General features: G+C 44.4%; 1 protein-coding gene across 8 annotated transcripts in view; it reads left to right on the top strand.

The window, feature by feature from the left end:
* The window catches only part of TAF1A (TATA-box binding protein associated factor, RNA polymerase I subunit A), a 33,794-nt gene extending 19,259 nt beyond the window's left edge, over positions 1 to 14,535 (top strand). For all 8 annotated transcript variants that reach the window (XM_054023045.1, XM_054023042.1, XM_054023043.1 and 5 more), the window contains 6 exons: positions 612 to 770; positions 5,401 to 5,467; positions 7,370 to 7,493; positions 9,002 to 9,162; positions 12,421 to 12,585; positions 14,198 to 14,535. In XM_054023045.1, the coding sequence (XP_053879020.1) occupies positions 612 to 770; positions 5,401 to 5,467; positions 7,370 to 7,493; positions 9,002 to 9,162; positions 12,421 to 12,563 (654 nt within the window). In that variant the 3' untranslated portion in view covers positions 12,564 to 12,585; positions 14,198 to 14,535. The remainder of the gene's footprint in view (positions 1 to 611; positions 771 to 5,400; positions 5,468 to 7,369; positions 7,494 to 9,001; positions 9,163 to 12,420; positions 12,586 to 14,197) is intronic.
* The last annotated feature ends 1,843 nt before the right edge of the window (positions 14,536 to 16,378 follow it).

Genomic DNA, 16,378 nt, shown 5'->3' with positions numbered 1-16,378 from the left:
TTAGCATTGTTAAGTACTAGTCCAGAAGCATCTAGTGTTGCTGGGCTTACCGTATTGTGCACTGTAAAATCAAAAGTTTGGTGCCTCACACAGTTACAGAAAAGTGTCACCGCATTTTTCCTTAATTTTCGCTAGTCTCAGTCCAATTCCTATTTAAATCTAAGAGTATTTCCTTTGCCTCCAGTAGGATTTGGATCGGAGTCTTTGTTTTCAGAGGTGCAAAGACGTCAAGGATAGAATTAGTCATTGGGAGAACTAACTTTATGCTTAGAGAGGATCTCTCCAGGTTAAAGTTGGGATGCATTAGGGGTTGTGTGGGACAAGAGTATGGGGAAGCTTGCAGTGGAGTTACTTCTATCTGACCTGTAGAGGACTTAATTCTTCAGGGTTGTAAAACAAGGACCTTTCAGAAACACTAAAATGGATTTAAGAGTAACATTTTGAACTTCTTTGTGTAATGATAGCAAAAGGCTCCTTTCCATCCTAGTGGTGTTACTTACAGGATTGTTATAACAGTACAGTTTGTGACAATCCAAAACTAGTTGTGGATATTTCTGATCGTTATTACACTGACAGGCACCAACAATGTGCTCACATTTTCTTTTCCATAGCTATTGGAATTCTATGAGGATTATGATGAAGTCCGGCAAGTGTTAAGCGAGTATGCTTACAATTCGAAGTTTCCTCCCAATCCCAATGCTCATGTTTATTACTATCAGTTCCTAAAGAGACAGGGTGAATCAAAGAAGACACTGAAGTCTGTGCTCAAGGTACAAATTTTGGACTGTTTTAATATTTTTGTAACTATATTTATAGAACATAAATTAAATTAATTAGACTTTAAAAAACAATTTTTAATTTATCTCAGCTTTATTCTTGATAACCTGTATCAGCTGTTACAGATTTTGTCCAAAATTTTTAACACACTTTTACAGAAGGGAAACCAAATTCTACCCTCAAAATATTGTGAGCCTCCTACCACCACATAGCAAATGGTGAAAAAAGTTTAAAATAAACCCTTAAATTCCCCCCCACACACACACACATGTTTGGTATCACCTTCTACAGCCCTGTAAGTCTTATATTTGTGTTTAACTGAAATGTCAAGAAATTTCTGGATCAACCTGTTCCAGGGAAGGAGATGTTGATGTTTCATTTAATGTATGTCATAGTTATGGTCTGCTTTGTTAGTTTTAAAAAGCATACGGGCAATTACTTAGGCAGCATGCTGGATTGAGAATTTATCTCACGGTAGTTCTCCTTTTAGATTATTTGTATTTACCATATAACAATAACAGAGGTATTCCTTTGAGATTAAACATACAAATTATTTCTGAAGAGCAGAGTACCTGCCATTGTAAACACAGAGAGTTGTGGGGAAAGAAACTCTCTACATCTCTAGCACTAACATTGATCTGCCTGTAACTTAACAAAGGTTGTCAGGAAAAAAAAAGGGGCGGGGGGCATTGTGTCTGTGTTTGCAAGGCATTTGAGGGTGAAAGATAGGTATCTGTCTGCAGACAGAAGAGGAGGGTTGATGGGACGTACTTGCACACAATAAGTTCAACACATACACATTCTTTTCCCTTTGTTAATACCCTTACAGATTCTCTCACAGTGAAGATGTGTACACTGCAGCTGGTGGTGTAATTTTCAGCTCCGGTAGATGTATGTACGCTAGCTCTGATCGAGTTAGTGTGCTAAAAATAGCAGTGTAGCTGTGGCTGGCAGTTCAGGCTAACTGCCCGAGTACATATCTGGAATCCTGGGTGTGATTATACTCGGGCAGCTAGCCTGCTACGCTGCAATATTTAGTGTGCTAGCCCCAGCTAGAAATTACACCTCCAGCTGAAGAATAGACATCCCCTGATGCAGTAAAACACTCAAGCATGTGCTCAACTTTACATATATGTTTAAGGGCTTTGCCGGATCACAATCTTAGTCTCTGAAAAAATTAATCCTTTTTTTTTTTGGTTTTTACAGCCCAGAGCATCATCTGCTTCTGGTTCTGTTCTTTCTCTCAACTGTTTCACTCCATTATGTTCAACCGATCACACAGTTAACTCAATAAGTTTCCTGTTGTATAGCCTGCAGCACATGAGAACTCTTGACTACCTTGTTTTATTTCTTTGTATAGTGTGCACATGCTGCTGTTGCAAAGTAGAACTTATCCAATCATTTTGGTGAGTTTGTATTTTGCAGTCTGCACTGATCATAAAGGAAGTGGGATGCCACTTTGACAGGACACCAAAATGCAGACTCAAACTTAGAATTGATAGAGTCTTCTACTGTCTTACTTTCACACAACGTGTCTAAATTCAAATCTGTGTGTTTAGTCTTGATCTGTTTTGGGACTGATTCTCCATTTTATATGTTAACCGTTTCCAGTTAGTTCAGAAAAGATGTTGGTATAGCTTTCTGGAGCTACGTAAATAGGTTTGCATACAACATACATTGCTTTTGTCCTAGTTTTATCTTTAAATTTAATTTACTGAAGAAAACAATTTGGTGTTTGCTCTGTTTGTGCACACTGATTTCAGTCATCCTGCCTAGCAGTTGGTTTCTCTGACATTTTCAGTGAACTGTGGAACTAAGATACAGTAAAACTTGCTATCACTGCTATCCATTGGTAGTTGTGCCCTCTCTACGCTAAGCTAATTTTGTTCCCTTTGGGTAATTATGAATTGATTTGCCCTTGCTCCCTAAACGGCAGTACATTTTTTTTGCTTACCATGTTTATTATAATTTTAACCACTTGGTGGCACCGAAACACTTTCATTAGTGTTCAGAGTGGTAGCCGTGTTAGTCTGTATCAGCAAAAACAACACGGAGTCCTTGTGGCACCTTAGAGCAGAGGTGGGCAAACTACGGCCCACGGGCCACATCCGGCCTGCGGGACCCTCCTGCCTGGCCCCTGAGCGCCTGCCCCGGGAGCTCGCACTGGCCCCTCCCCTGTTGTTTTCCCTTCCCCGCAGCCTCAACTCACTCCACCGCTGGCGCAATGCTCTGGGCAGCAGGGCTGGGAGCTCCTGGGGCAGCGCTGCTGCAGAGCCCAGCCTGACCCGGTGCTCTGTGGTGCGTGGCTGGCTCCAGACGGGTGGCACAGCTGTAGTGCCGCCAGCCACCATGCTGCCTGGAGCACCGGTAAGGGAGCGAGGAAGGGGGGTTGGATAGAGGGCAGGGGAGTTTGGGGAGTTGTCAGGGGCCGGGGGTGTGGATAGGGGTTGGGGCAGTCAGAGTGTGGGGAACAGGGGGGTTGAATGGGGGCATGCGTTCTGGGGGCAGTCAGGAAGAAGGGGGGAGTGGATGGGGCAGAAGTCCCGGGGGAGGAGGCAGTCAGGAAGGAGAGGAGGGGTTGGATGGGGTGGCGGGGGGCAGTTAGGGGCAGGGGGTCCGGGGGCAGTCAGGGGACAGAGAGTGGAGGGGTGGATGGGGCAGGGCTCCCGGGGGGGGGGTGCTGTCACGGGGTTAGAAGCGGGGGGGGGGGGAGGCAGGTAAGGGGATGGGTCCCGCCTGGCTGTTTGGGGAGGCACAGCTTCCCCTAACCAGCCCTCCATACAATTTCTGAAACCTGATGTGGCCCTCAGGCCAAAAAGTTTGCCCGCCCCTGCCTTAGAGACTAACAAATTTATTTGGGCATAAGCTTTCATGGGCTAGAACCCACTTCATCAGATGCATGAAGTGAAAAATACAGGAGCAGATATAAATACATGAAAGGATGGGGTTGCTTTACCAAGTGTGAGGTCAATCTAATGAGATAAATCAATTAACAACAGGATACCAAGGGAGGAAAAATAACTTTTGAAGTGGTAAGAGAGTGGCCCATTACAGACAGTAGGGAGAAATTAGTATTGGGGAAATTAAGTTTAGGTTTTGTAATGACCCAACCACTCCCAGTCTTTATTCAGGCCTAATCTGATGGTATCCAGTTTGCAAATTAATTCCAGTTCTGCAGCTTCACATTGGAGTCTGTTTTTGAAGTTTTTTTGTTGAAGAATTGCCAAGTTGAAGTCTCTTATTGAGGGACCAGAGAGATTGAAGTGTTCTTCTACTGGTTTTTGAATGTTCTGATTCCTGATGTCAGATTTTTGTCCATTTATTCTACACAAGGGCCCATAATCAGTGACTGGTTAGGGAATAGAAAACAGATATCTCTTTCCAGTCCCTCACTAACTAAAAGGCAATGTGGTCTAGTAATCACAATGCCTCTTTGAGGACAATGGTTTACAGACACTTTTATAGCTAGTAAGATTAAATTACTTGTCCTGAATTCCCCAATTAGTCAATGGCCATTTTTAGTCTTTGTTATGCATTTTGAAGTTTATTTCTGGTCACCATGTGTTCGAGATGCTGAGATACTATGGTACCGAGGGCCATAAAAGTACCTAATGAGGGGAAAGCTGTTTACCACTGTACCCGAAGTCTTTGATTTCGACTATTTCCATATACTATTATTTCTATTAACAATGCATTTTTCTGTAGTCGAATGATCAAATATCAGATAAGTACAAGATATACCTCTTAAAGCTCACCATCTGGATAAACGTTTAAAGAATCTAGTTCTCTCCGGCTGTTGGATGATGTCTTTTCTGGTCCTAGTAGATTTCTTTACTCCAGTCATTAAAATAAATGCATTTTGCTTTTCTCTCCATTCCTTTCTGATTGCTGATTGGTTCCACTCCTTGTGCTATTGGAGGTGGGAGGGTGGGGTCATTGTCACTGGTTAATAATGGATCTTGTGGAACATCTGACTGGGTCAGTCATAATGGAGAAGACTGTGCAGAGCTAGTGTACTAAGGAAACCCTGAGGGAAGAGTGAAATTAATGCAAAAGAGGGAAGTAATGAACACTATGAGCTAGGTTGTGCCGAGTCCTATGTGGGTGCATAAAAGGGAGGGCAGCAGGCACAAGGAACACATCTTGCCCATCTGCAGCAAATTCTCAGTCCGTGCGCTCCTGCTATGCAAGGATTGTGGACTAGCACCAACTGTTGCATTAGAAACTCCAGAGAGAATGAGTGTGGGAGAAAATGGGACGATCGCCCAGCACTAGTGCACCACCAGCCAGTGGAATTGGGTCCCTCCAAGAGGAGCGCACACAGCACATTGCTAAAGGATGTATTGGATGCTTCCTCAGGCGGCTCCTGATAAATGTTGTGCCTGCATTGGACACAACGTCTCTGTGAACTGCCTGCCACCAAGATACTGCGCCTCCCCGTCATAGGAAGTATCTTAAAACTGCAATCTAGCCCTAAGTGTTATTTGTTGAAGTTGTTGTGTATGACTGAATTAAAGGACCAAATTGTTTATTTTAATAAAAAACAGATATTGTGGTGAAGCAGAAGTGTGGACTCTGCAAATCTTTTTGAAGATTCTATAACAGAAACATTTTTTTTTCCAGATTTTGCACGAGATTGTTCCCTCTCATGAATTAATGTTAGAATATAATGCCATGCTTCAAAAATCAAGTAAGTCTTTGGATACCTGTGTTCTTTTCCTTAAAGTTATTCTAAGTACAAGTTTCCTAGAATGGCTGTTGGCTTTTTCCTGTTTAAAGTAGTTTTAGTATATTTTAAAGGAAAAAAAAAATAAGGTGCAAGGAGGACAGGAATCTAGAAGACAGATGCATTGACAGATAGTTACAAACCTCTGCAAACAAATGCTTGTCTAAATAAAAATGTGCAGACACTAATTGTCAGAGTATGTAGGCAACACAGCCCAGATTTCAATATTAACTAGTGATTTGGGGTACCTCAGTGTCAGGTGCCCAACATGATAATGAGGCCTCTGACTTTCAGAAAGGATTGATGTGCAGCACTCTGCCTGAATTCAGTATGTATTATTCATTAGCTCCAAGAACAAAACCCACATCTCCTCCAAATGGATCTTATCTTTGTCTATCTGAAAATAATCTCCAGAATTGGCATAGCCCCCATCTCGATGTGCTAGTCACTTACAATGTAAGTCAGACTCTTCTCTTGAATTAATCCTCTGAAATGTAGTATATTGTAGAATGTAGGCAGTGTAGTGACAGTTCTTTAATTCCAAGTTCTTTTCTTCCCTTTCCCCTGGCCTCACTTGTCTTCCTGAAAAAGTTCCCCTTTAGGCTGAAGTATCTCTTGTGTTATCAGCGCACACGTGATATTTTTGGAAAATCCATTTAGCTGTTTTGAATGATCAGAGTTTGGCAGGGAACATCTCATATATTAGGATAATTTTTCAGATCCTTTTTTCTGTTCTGATAACTCAGATAGTCTTGTTTAAAAATCCAAACTTGGCAAATATGTTGTTTTCAGTGAGGAATGCCTGCTATATCAAGCCTGGGAACAAAATAAATACGTTGTTCCTTTCCAATTCAAGTGAGCATTAAGGACCCAATCCTGTGTAGTTCTAAGCACGCTCAACCCTAGCCTGGACTTAAATTAAAGGAGATGGGGGGACAGCAATGAGGATACACTGCACCTTTCAGGGGGTGTGCCACATCAATCAGGAGGAAGCCTATGAAGTGAACTCCTAGTTCTGCTAAAGTTCAATATCCAAAACTGTCATTGGCTTTTGGGACCAGGATTTGGGCTCAATGTTTGTCAGAGCAGAAAGGTTGGTGCTTTTAAATTAGTGTACCTACCTACCTAGCCTCCATGTGTGCTAAGATTTATTGTTCATTATTGTATTTTACCGTGAGTAGTGGTGAGTCACTTTAAATGAGGAACAAACATTGCTTCCTTGATTGTTTACTCTGACATGCTGCAAGTGAAATTAACTGTATTAATAGCATGGGTCTGACTGTAAGAGAAAAGTATCATATCTAGTAAACAGTAGTAAATGTTGTCTTGTTGGACTAGCCTGGAGGTCTGTGGGTTATTGTGGGGATTTGTGATTGAGTCAGTTTTTTCTCTATGGGCTTGTGGGAACTTGGAACAAACCAGAAGTAGAATGTTCAGTCCCCTCGAGAAGGGCGGATGATCTTTGATAGCAACCACTACTGACCAGTCAGGAGCATCATTAGTGAGCTCTAGGGATCTGCTGACCAGAGGCAGCAGCCACACTGTAAGACAGTCAGTCTAGGATGAGTGAGTGAACTTGGTTCTGCTGGATGGTTGCTCTTGAAACCTCTTCAATCAACCGTCATTAAGCAGGATTAAAAGGACAGAGAGCAGCTCCAATATAAGCTGTGTTCCAAAAACGAAGCAGCTGTTCTTGAGTACATATATACCTTGCCAGGTTTCCAGTAGGAGGAGGAAGAACCGGGTCTGAAATTGTGAAGAGGGCATCACCACGGCCAGCAGAATGAAGGCAATCTAGATCTTGTTGCTGCTTGTCTTATGAATGAATGCAGGATTGTTCATTAACTTGACCTATTCTAATTCCAGAAAAAAGAAAAAACCATAGACTGGGGCTGGAGATTATTTTCACACTCCTGGATTTTGCTGGGTGGAAGGAGCATGTAAAAGCTTGGAGCTGTTTAGCAAAACAGATTAAACAGATCCTGGAGCAGTAAGTACAGTATATCTGGTATTGCCATACTAGGGGAATTAAACATTACAGTGGGACAGTCCACATGGAAACTAGGATATATGCACTTTGGTAACAGGAACATTGTCCGCTTATGTCCTCTCACATGCTTGCCATGTTACTGAACAGAAGAGTAACTGGCAAGTCCTGTAGTAGTTCACTGACAGTGCCCGGATATCAGGGTGCTCTTTTAATAAAATGTCCTATAGCACTCTGCATTCCCAAACGCTGCATATTTCAGTGGCGATACTACAGTGTTTGGTCTGCTACTGTTAGAATACTGCAAGAATTTTATTTTTAAAAGATGATCATTATGTGGATAGTGAGTTTCTGAGCCAGCACTGAGTGACATTAACTACAACTCCAAAGAAAGCCATCTCCAAGCAGCCCACCCTGGTTAGAAGTTTACTGTGATGAGTAGACTTCAGAGGAGTGGTGAATGAAGGCATTCAAAGGGGTGATCTTGGAGGCTTCTCTACTTCCTCAAAGGCAAACTGTGCACCTGAACCATTCATATTGGCTGAGTGTGTCAGTGGTGCCCTTTAACATAGTATGCACGTTTTGTATGTAAAAAGTGCTCCAGGTTGTTTTCTATCTCCACTTTGAAAAAACACTTCTCAAATAGTAAGCTCTATGAGACCAGGATTATATCTTACTATGTAAAATATCCTGCGAATGTAATGCTTTTTTACAAATAGATCTGGTGGTGAGTAAAAGTAGTGTTTGAAAAGCATGTAGGACCATGCTCAATGATTTTATGAGGCCTTTATTTAAAGATCAACCAATGTTACTAGTCTCGTGGATGAACAATTAAGATATTTTCACTGTTGACTTAATAAACCAGAAGTGTCTTGGTGGTGTTTCTGTTTAGTGAAATCTGTTCAAAAGACCAGCCTTATCTGCAATCTCCTGGCCTGTGAGCCAACCCCAGAGTATAACCAAATGACCTGGGAACAGTTCTTATATTTATTGAAAAATTACCTCCATAAAACAGTCAGTTTGTCAGTCCCTTAAGTGGCAACTGGGACAAATTCATCTCTGGCGTCACTTCAAATTTACACACCCCTTTAAACTGAAACAATTTCACTATCCGATTTCTCGCAAATGTAGTTATTAAATTTGCTTACTACTATTGTACTAAACTGGCGCACAAGCTAAAATGTCACTCCATTTTTTGTATAAAATTTAGTTTAGTTCTCATTTCAAACCCTAATTAGTGCCAGCATGCAGACTTTAAATGAGATGGTGCTGCATTCTGTAGTGTAACTTTCTTTTCAGCTGGCAGTGCCACTCAGCCCTACGGTGGCCACTACCACTTTTTTCTATCAAATTTGTGGTGGATTGAATACCACATGCATTCCAGGTCCCTGTAAGCAACATATGAAATGTGCAGCACTCAGAGCAATGCTTTGGTAATTTCCACTTTATTTAAAAAAAAAGATTCCTCCCACCCAACTCAAGTTTAGCGGTAACCTATTAACTCTCTCCAGCTCTAGCAAGCATCTTGACTGGGTCACGGAGGAGTGGAACTCCAGAAAGGACTGGTGGCCAGCCTTCCACTTTAGCCACTACTTGGCGAAAAGAAATTGGCAGGAAAATGAAAGTCTTGCTTGTGAAAAAGCATTGGTGGCTGGAATCTTGTTGGGAAAAGGTAATTTTAAATCTTCTTCTTTACTCCCTGGAATAGAAATATTGGCTAGTTCAAGCTTTAATGGCAGGGGACGTGTCTGATTTGTGTTCTGGAAGAATTTTCAGCCTTGTGATTTCAAGAAAGAGGCTGGCTTGATCCTGCAAGGGTGAATACAAGAGAGGCTCTAAAATGCTTGGTATTTGCCATTGAGGTGTAGTTCACATCTCACAGGTCTTGCTGCAGCTATGGTTCCCTTGAAATGACACTGAGCTATATTCATCGTGGTTTGAATGATTGATTTATCTGCCCCTTGTTGAGTCATTGACAGTCAAAATAAGAACGAGCTAATAAACAGAATAATATTAGAAGATTAGGAACACAAGAAGAAATATTAGCAGGTGTTGCATTAGTGTTAGTACCCCTGAAGCCGTCATTCCAGAAATACTATGAGGAAGCAACTTCCTGAGTGAGTGTTGTCTATTATTAGTGTCTAGGGAGCTACTCAGTACTTAAGAACTAAATTCTTATCTCAATAGGACCCCAAGGAAGCTCGGCCTTTGCTGGGTGTGGTTTGCCTGGAAACTGTCTTCAGGGGCATGGTGGTTTAGTTGGATGGCTGGCTCTCATAACAGAACAGATCTGCGGTGACCACTAGGATATCAGTAAGGTCTCCAGTATAGAAAGATGTGTATGCTTGAGAGATACCATCATGTCATTATTCAAACAAACTTCTTAGTGCTTGAAAATAAGCTGTGCATTTAGTGCTTTCCTGCTTAATGTTGTATGTCCAAACTTGCATATAAGGAGAATGATTTGATTTATAAGCCTTGACGCTGGAGTATAGTAGTCCTCTGTCTATTGAGCCGAGGCAAGCAGAGCTATGTGAGGTGGGTAGCTTGATGGCAGTTCATGGGGCACACATGGGAGAAGGGGAATTGAAACAGGGAGGATGGAGAAATGGAATGGAGTGGAGCTGTGTTTGGGTGAATCACTTGTGGCTCATCAGAGCACAGCTCTGATTTGCTTCACTAGCCCTAGGTTCTTCCAGTTCAAGTCCCACTTCTCCCCATCGTCCCCACAAATAGGCCTGTATTCAAGAGGTGCAGAGTCCTTGTGGCTGTGAGGAGCTGCAGACAGCATAAGCTCTTAATCAGACTAAAATCAGGTAAAAATCCATGCTGTCAGGAAGGGGGATGACTGTAGTGGAAATTGCTGGTCCCTTGCTCCCGCAGAGCACTCTCACCCTGGAACTCTGGCAGAGGACCTTCTGTGGCTTCCCAAGGAGGGCTGCACAATGCCAAGGAGGCAGCACTGCACCTTCTTCCTTGCCCCCCAGAGTGCGACCTGTCTGAGTAAGGTCCCTCCTGCCCATAGTAGTAGAGTAGATGATTGAGGCATTAGTCTGAAGTTTGTGAAGTAGCTGGGATTTTCCAGCGAAAGGCAATGTCATTCATCCTTTAATGGGTCAGCTTTTCCATTACTAACACCTTCCAGACTTATTTTTAATATCAGGAGCCCACTTTTACCTCCAACAAGCGGCCACTGAACACTTGGCTGTTATCAGTAAGTGGGCAGTTAACTAATTTAGTTCCAGATGTAGGATGACTTTCTTGAAGCCCTTTAAGCTAAGGAAGCAATATGCACATATTGAAGAGAGACTAGAGCACATTAGTTTTACTAAATATTTGGACTTGTGTATATATACTTACTTTCTGGGGGTAAATAAACTTTTTTTGCACTCTTAAGTCTTAATATATCTGAAGGGTATTACAAAATTAGACTTGCCAGAAAAACCCAATGAAATGTACAATTACCTACACCTACCTTATCACTGTCTTTGAGGACGTGTGGGAGACTTTCTTGGTCTAAATATTATAACTGCTTATTTGGTAGTGGTGATATACCTTATGCATGCACATCTTATACCAGTGACTTCTATTATAGAAACTTTTCTTTTAAGGGAACATTTGTGCTCAGGGAAATGCCTCTTGTGTAAAAGCATTTTGTGTTCTTCAGTTTGTATCACAGTGTGGTTTATAACGTCTGTGACGGGTTGGATCACAGAAACCCCCTTGAGAGCTGCCACCTGATGTGCAAAGACTACCCCTGCTTCTGTTTTCCCTGCCCGCTCAGGACTCCAGCACCCTGTCTTGCTGAGCCAGACACTCCCGTCTGCTCCAACACAGACCCAGGGTCTGAATCACTTGTCCCAAAGCTGCAAGTTTACCTGAAAACAGCTCACAAAAGTGTACTTGTCCTTAGCACTCAGATGCCCAACTCCCAATGGGGTCTAAACCCAAATAAATCCATTTTACCCTGTATAAAGCTTATACAGGGTAATCTCATAAATTGTTCGCCCTCTATAACACTGATAGAGAGATATGCACAGTTGTTTGCTCCCCCAGGTATTAATACATACTCTGAGTTAATTACTAAGTAGAAAGTGATTTTATTAAATACGGAAAGTAGGATTTAAGTGGTCCCAAGTGGCAACAGACAGAACAAAGTAAGTCACTAAGCAAAATAAAATAAAATGCGCAAATCTGTCTAATCAAACTAAATACAGATAAGATCCTCACCAGTTCCAGAATACTCCCTTTTACAGGCTAATCTCCTTTTAGCCTGGGTCCAGCAATCACTCACACCCCCTGAAGGAAACTGGAACAAAGGACAGTAACTACAAGTATACGGGTGGGCTGGGGGGTGGAGAGGCTCCTTCTTTAGCCAGCTGAAGACAAAATGGAGGGGTCTCCCCCGGGTTTAAATAGACTTTCTCTTGTGGGTGGAGACCCCCTTCCTCTCTCCTATGCAAGTCCAGCTCCAAGATGGAGTTCTGGAGTCACCTGGGCAAGTCACATGTCCCTGCATGACTCAGTCTATACAGGCCGAAGCCATTGCCCACATGGTATCTTGTATGTCTCCAGGAAGACTTCTTATGTGGATTGGAGCATTCCAAGATGCATTGTTCCCCAAGTGCTTCCTGATCAGGTATTTAACCTTGCGAATTCCTTCCTAAAGAAACTGATCAAATGCCTCACAAAGCTTACTTAGAAACCACGCAAGTATACAGCCCATGTTCATAACCTCAAGTAGAAAATGATATACGTGTACAGATAGGATGAATAGATATAGTAGACAATAACCTTTACGGAGATATGTTACATGGCACAGGCAGCACAAAACATATTCCAGTTATGTCGTACATACATTTATAAGCACACCCCCCCCATAAAGCCTTATGGGGTACACTGTCACAACGTCATTTCATTTTTGTTTTAGATTGCAAATATTTTAAATATGTTTCACACCAAGGCTGCAAAGCCAAGAAGGAAAAGTTTCGGACAATGAAGAAATTTGTGAAGAAACACAGCTCTACCCATTTGAGAGCATCTGGTGTTTTGGATTCCTGCACGCACCTTTGATGTTTACAAGATGCCTTTTAAGGTCCTCTTATTAAAAATGCTAAATTATTTTCCCAGCTTTTCTGTGAGGCTTTTCTTTACAGGTTCTCACTTCAAAGAACTTTGAGACTAGATTGCTAGCTCAGTATATTGCTAGCTCAGTATATTGCTGGCCATATTCTTTGGTTTGTATTCTTATTTATAATAAAAGGGGAGTAAATCCATTGGTAAGAGAATCTGCTTTCTTTAATATTTTAGTCCATATTTGTTTGTGTGAGATTTAATAAGCAGAGCTGATGCCTCAAGAACATATTTGAAAGGTATTTAGTTGTGGAAAAGTAATGGTGGAGCACTGTACCTGTAGCTTGCTGATATTGAGACTGATCCTGCTCCCATTTGTCAAAACGAGTTTTGACATTGTCTTAAATGGGAGTGGAGCAAGGCCATGTTTCTAATCCAGTCAAATTGACAGTGACATAAAATAGTTAATTTCTGGCTGCGGCTGGAGTTTTCCAAGTCATGTGTTCCCTCTCACTTGTTATGCTGCAAGAAATGCAGTCTGAGAAATACTTAAACAACTAAGCAAGACATGTTGCTAGTTGACATCTTCTAGGGATTATCGTCTAGACTGAGAAATCTGTGGAATCAATTACTAGGAAAAAAGTGTGTGGAGTACATAGGCTTAATTAATAGTGGCTTATGGTTAGGCTTGGCAGAATTGGTGTGTGTCCTTTTTAAAATGTCACAGGCTAATATCTATTTTGAAGCATTTTTTTCCTATTTTTATTGATTTAAATTTTCACAGTTGCAGGAAATTTGGGGCAGGGGGGTTGGACTTGAATAATAGGAGCCAGGTCAGATTATTATTTAATAACTAGACACTGATTTAAAAAGTTAAAGCTTTATAACAATGAAAATACAAATAGTCAAAATATACAAAATTAATAACCATAAATCAAACTCTAATAGGTTTTCAAGTAGCATTTTTCTTACTTTGCACATCTGTAAGTTTCCGTTATCATTAAGGCTAAGATTTTGTCGGTTATTTTTAGTAAAAGTCATGGACAGGTCACGGGGAGTAAACAAAAATTCACAGAGCCTGTGACCTGTCCGTGACTTTACTAAAAATAATTGGGGGTGGGGGGGAGAGGAATGGAGTCTCATGAGGGGAGGGAGGATTGACAGGCTGAGCCCCCCACCATGGCGGGGGCACAGCATGGTCCCCACTGCAGCCCCCAGCTGAGTTGTGGGGCTGGGGCGCAGCCACTGTATTGAGGACCCAGCGGTCTGAAGTTATAGCTATCCATGCGGGGAGGAAAAAAGAAAGGTGGTTGGAGAACAGCAGGACAGACGGATCTGGGGTAAAGTCTGGTAGGTCGCCCTTGAGCGCACCCTCAAAACGTTTGCTTGCCCCTCTGCTTATTGTGAGTTGAGCCCGACTGGGCAGAGGGAGGAGGTGGGTGGCTCGGGCGGCGCTTGTAGCCACTACTCTTCTTATGGGGGGGCTCCTGGTGGGGTTGACTCCCTTGGCCCTGAGTTTGCTGCGGTTTGAACCACTTACGGGCTGGACCTGGAACATACAACCTCAGAGTTTTCAGGGTAGTGTGGGAGTCCTTAAGGCCATGCAATTTACTGTCTGTCTGTTCTGCAAACAGGGCCTGGCTGTCGAAGGGGAGGTCCTGCATCAATTGCTGAGCCTCCATTTACAGACCCAAGAGGAGCAGCCAGGACGCCCTTCGCATGGAGATGGCCGAGGCCATGGGGCGAGCCGCGGAGTCTGCTGCATCCAAGGCTGCTTGGAGGGTTGTGCTCACTGCAGCCATGCCCTCTTCAAGGATCACCCGGAATTCCTTCTTGGACCCTTCAGGCAGCGAGACCTCGAATTTGGCCATAGACTGCCAAGTATTGTAGTCATAGTGGCCAAGGAGGGCTTTGGTGGTTGGCCACTGTCAAATGAAGGCTGGAAGACTAATACATTTTTTGCCCAAACAGATCCAGTCTCTTCGAGTCTTTATTCTTGGGTGTAGCCCCGGGTTGACACTGCCTCTCCCTCTGGTTAACGGCCTCAACTATGAGGGAGTTTGGGGCTGGGTGAGTATAGAGATACTCATGGCCTTTAGCTGGCACAAAATATTTGCGCTCAGCCCTTTTTGAGATGGGTGGCAGGGAGGAGGGGGTTTGTCATAGGGCACTAATTATTTTCGATACCCCCTCGTGTAGGGGTAAAGCCACTCTAGCGGGTGCTGTGGAGCAAAGGATGTTGAACAAGTTCCTCTGCCTGGAGCCCCAGGTTAGAGGCGACCCTCTTCAAAAGCTCCTGATGACCCTTGACGTCATCTGGCAGAACTGGGTGAGGGGGACCTGTAATCGCTTTATCCAATGATGCTGAGGATGAAGCCAGTGCCGAGGGATCCACCACATCCCCTGGTGGTCCAACTAGCTGCTCCCCTAGGTCCTCATGGGCCTGGGAGGGGGGTGTCTTCCCCTGTGAGGCCTCCACCTCCGGCGGAGGGTGGGATGCTGTGGCCGATGGCCTATCTGAGGCCCCCACCACTGATTGGGCAGCCTGGGAAGGCTGAGTGAACCCCCATGATTCCAGGGGTACCACGCTGCTGGCCATTTGCCCAGAGGCCATGAGGTCAGTTACAGTGCTGATGAGGTCGACAGTACCACTGGTATTGGGGCCTGTCCTGCTACCAGGGACTTCTGATCAGCACCGGAGTTGTAAGAGGAACAGACGCTGCAGAGTGACCTCATTGTGGTGCTGGCCACTGTGCTTCGACGCTGACCCATCCGACCCGACAAGTTCCTTCCTTGGGACCCCAGGGATCTTTGGCGTTCGGTGGATTTGCATTGGTAGACCGACGATCTATGCCTTGCGCTGCTTGACCTGTACCGGGATCTAGAGCGGGCTCATTGTCTATAGAATCTCCCCGATTGAGGGGATTTGTGTCCCGGTGCCACCGGGTGACCGGTGACCCCGTTCTGGCGATTAGTCGCAGGACCAGTGCCGAGACGTTGGAGACGCGATGGGTCTGTCTCGACGCTCATGCCAGGGGCCGCGTGGCTCCGCAGGTCTGTGCCAGGTTACCGGCGAGCCGCACCTCAAATCCCGCTGTCGGTGCCCAGGATCCGGAGTCCGAAGAGGGCATCTCTGAGCCTACCTCCCAAAGTCCGATGCATGACCGCTCCGTGCGGGTGAGTGCTGGGGGGATGTCCCCCGCAATGGGGAGCAGCACTGCTGAGGCGGGGACACTAGAAAAGGTCACAAGGTGGGTTTACCCCTGGGCTTGGGTACCGCCGGAGCCGGTGTGGGCGGCACCGGTAGCGTCAGGATCTCCTGCGCTGCCTGCAGGGCCTCGGGCGTTGATGGGACTTCACGTTGACAGAGGCCCTCGTCACTATCCAGTGTGGCAGGCATAGTATGGGAGGGGGTCGATTCCCTGACAGAGGTGTTGAGCTGCCCAGTATCGGTCTTGGCTCTCCTCCGGCCCTCTCCTTTCTCTTATGGGAAGTGGGAGATCTTCCCCTCGCGGACCTCTTGGACTTCTTGGCCAGGGAGGGGGATCAGTGCTGGCTCGTAGACAGCACAGGCGAGGCGCACCGTACCAACGCTATGGTGCTCGGCGCCAAGTCGGACCTCTGCTCCAGGGCCGGGGTCAGCGCCGACTCGATCAGGAGTGCCCTGAGATGGATGTCTTTCTCCTTTTTCGTTCTGGGTTTGAACGACTTACACATGCGACACTTGTCACTTATGTGTCCTTCTCCTAGAGACCTTAAACTGCCGCATGTCACTGGTGGCAAGAAGGAACTGAGGGCGGGGGGAGCCGATGGCG

Source organism: Malaclemys terrapin, chromosome 3 (assembly GCF_027887155.1).
Source record: "Malaclemys terrapin pileata isolate rMalTer1 chromosome 3, rMalTer1.hap1, whole genome shotgun sequence".
NCBI lineage: Eukaryota > Metazoa > Chordata > Testudines > Emydidae > Malaclemys > Malaclemys terrapin.
Note: the sequence above shows the minus strand (reverse complement) of the source record. Positions and strands in the feature narration are given on the sequence as shown.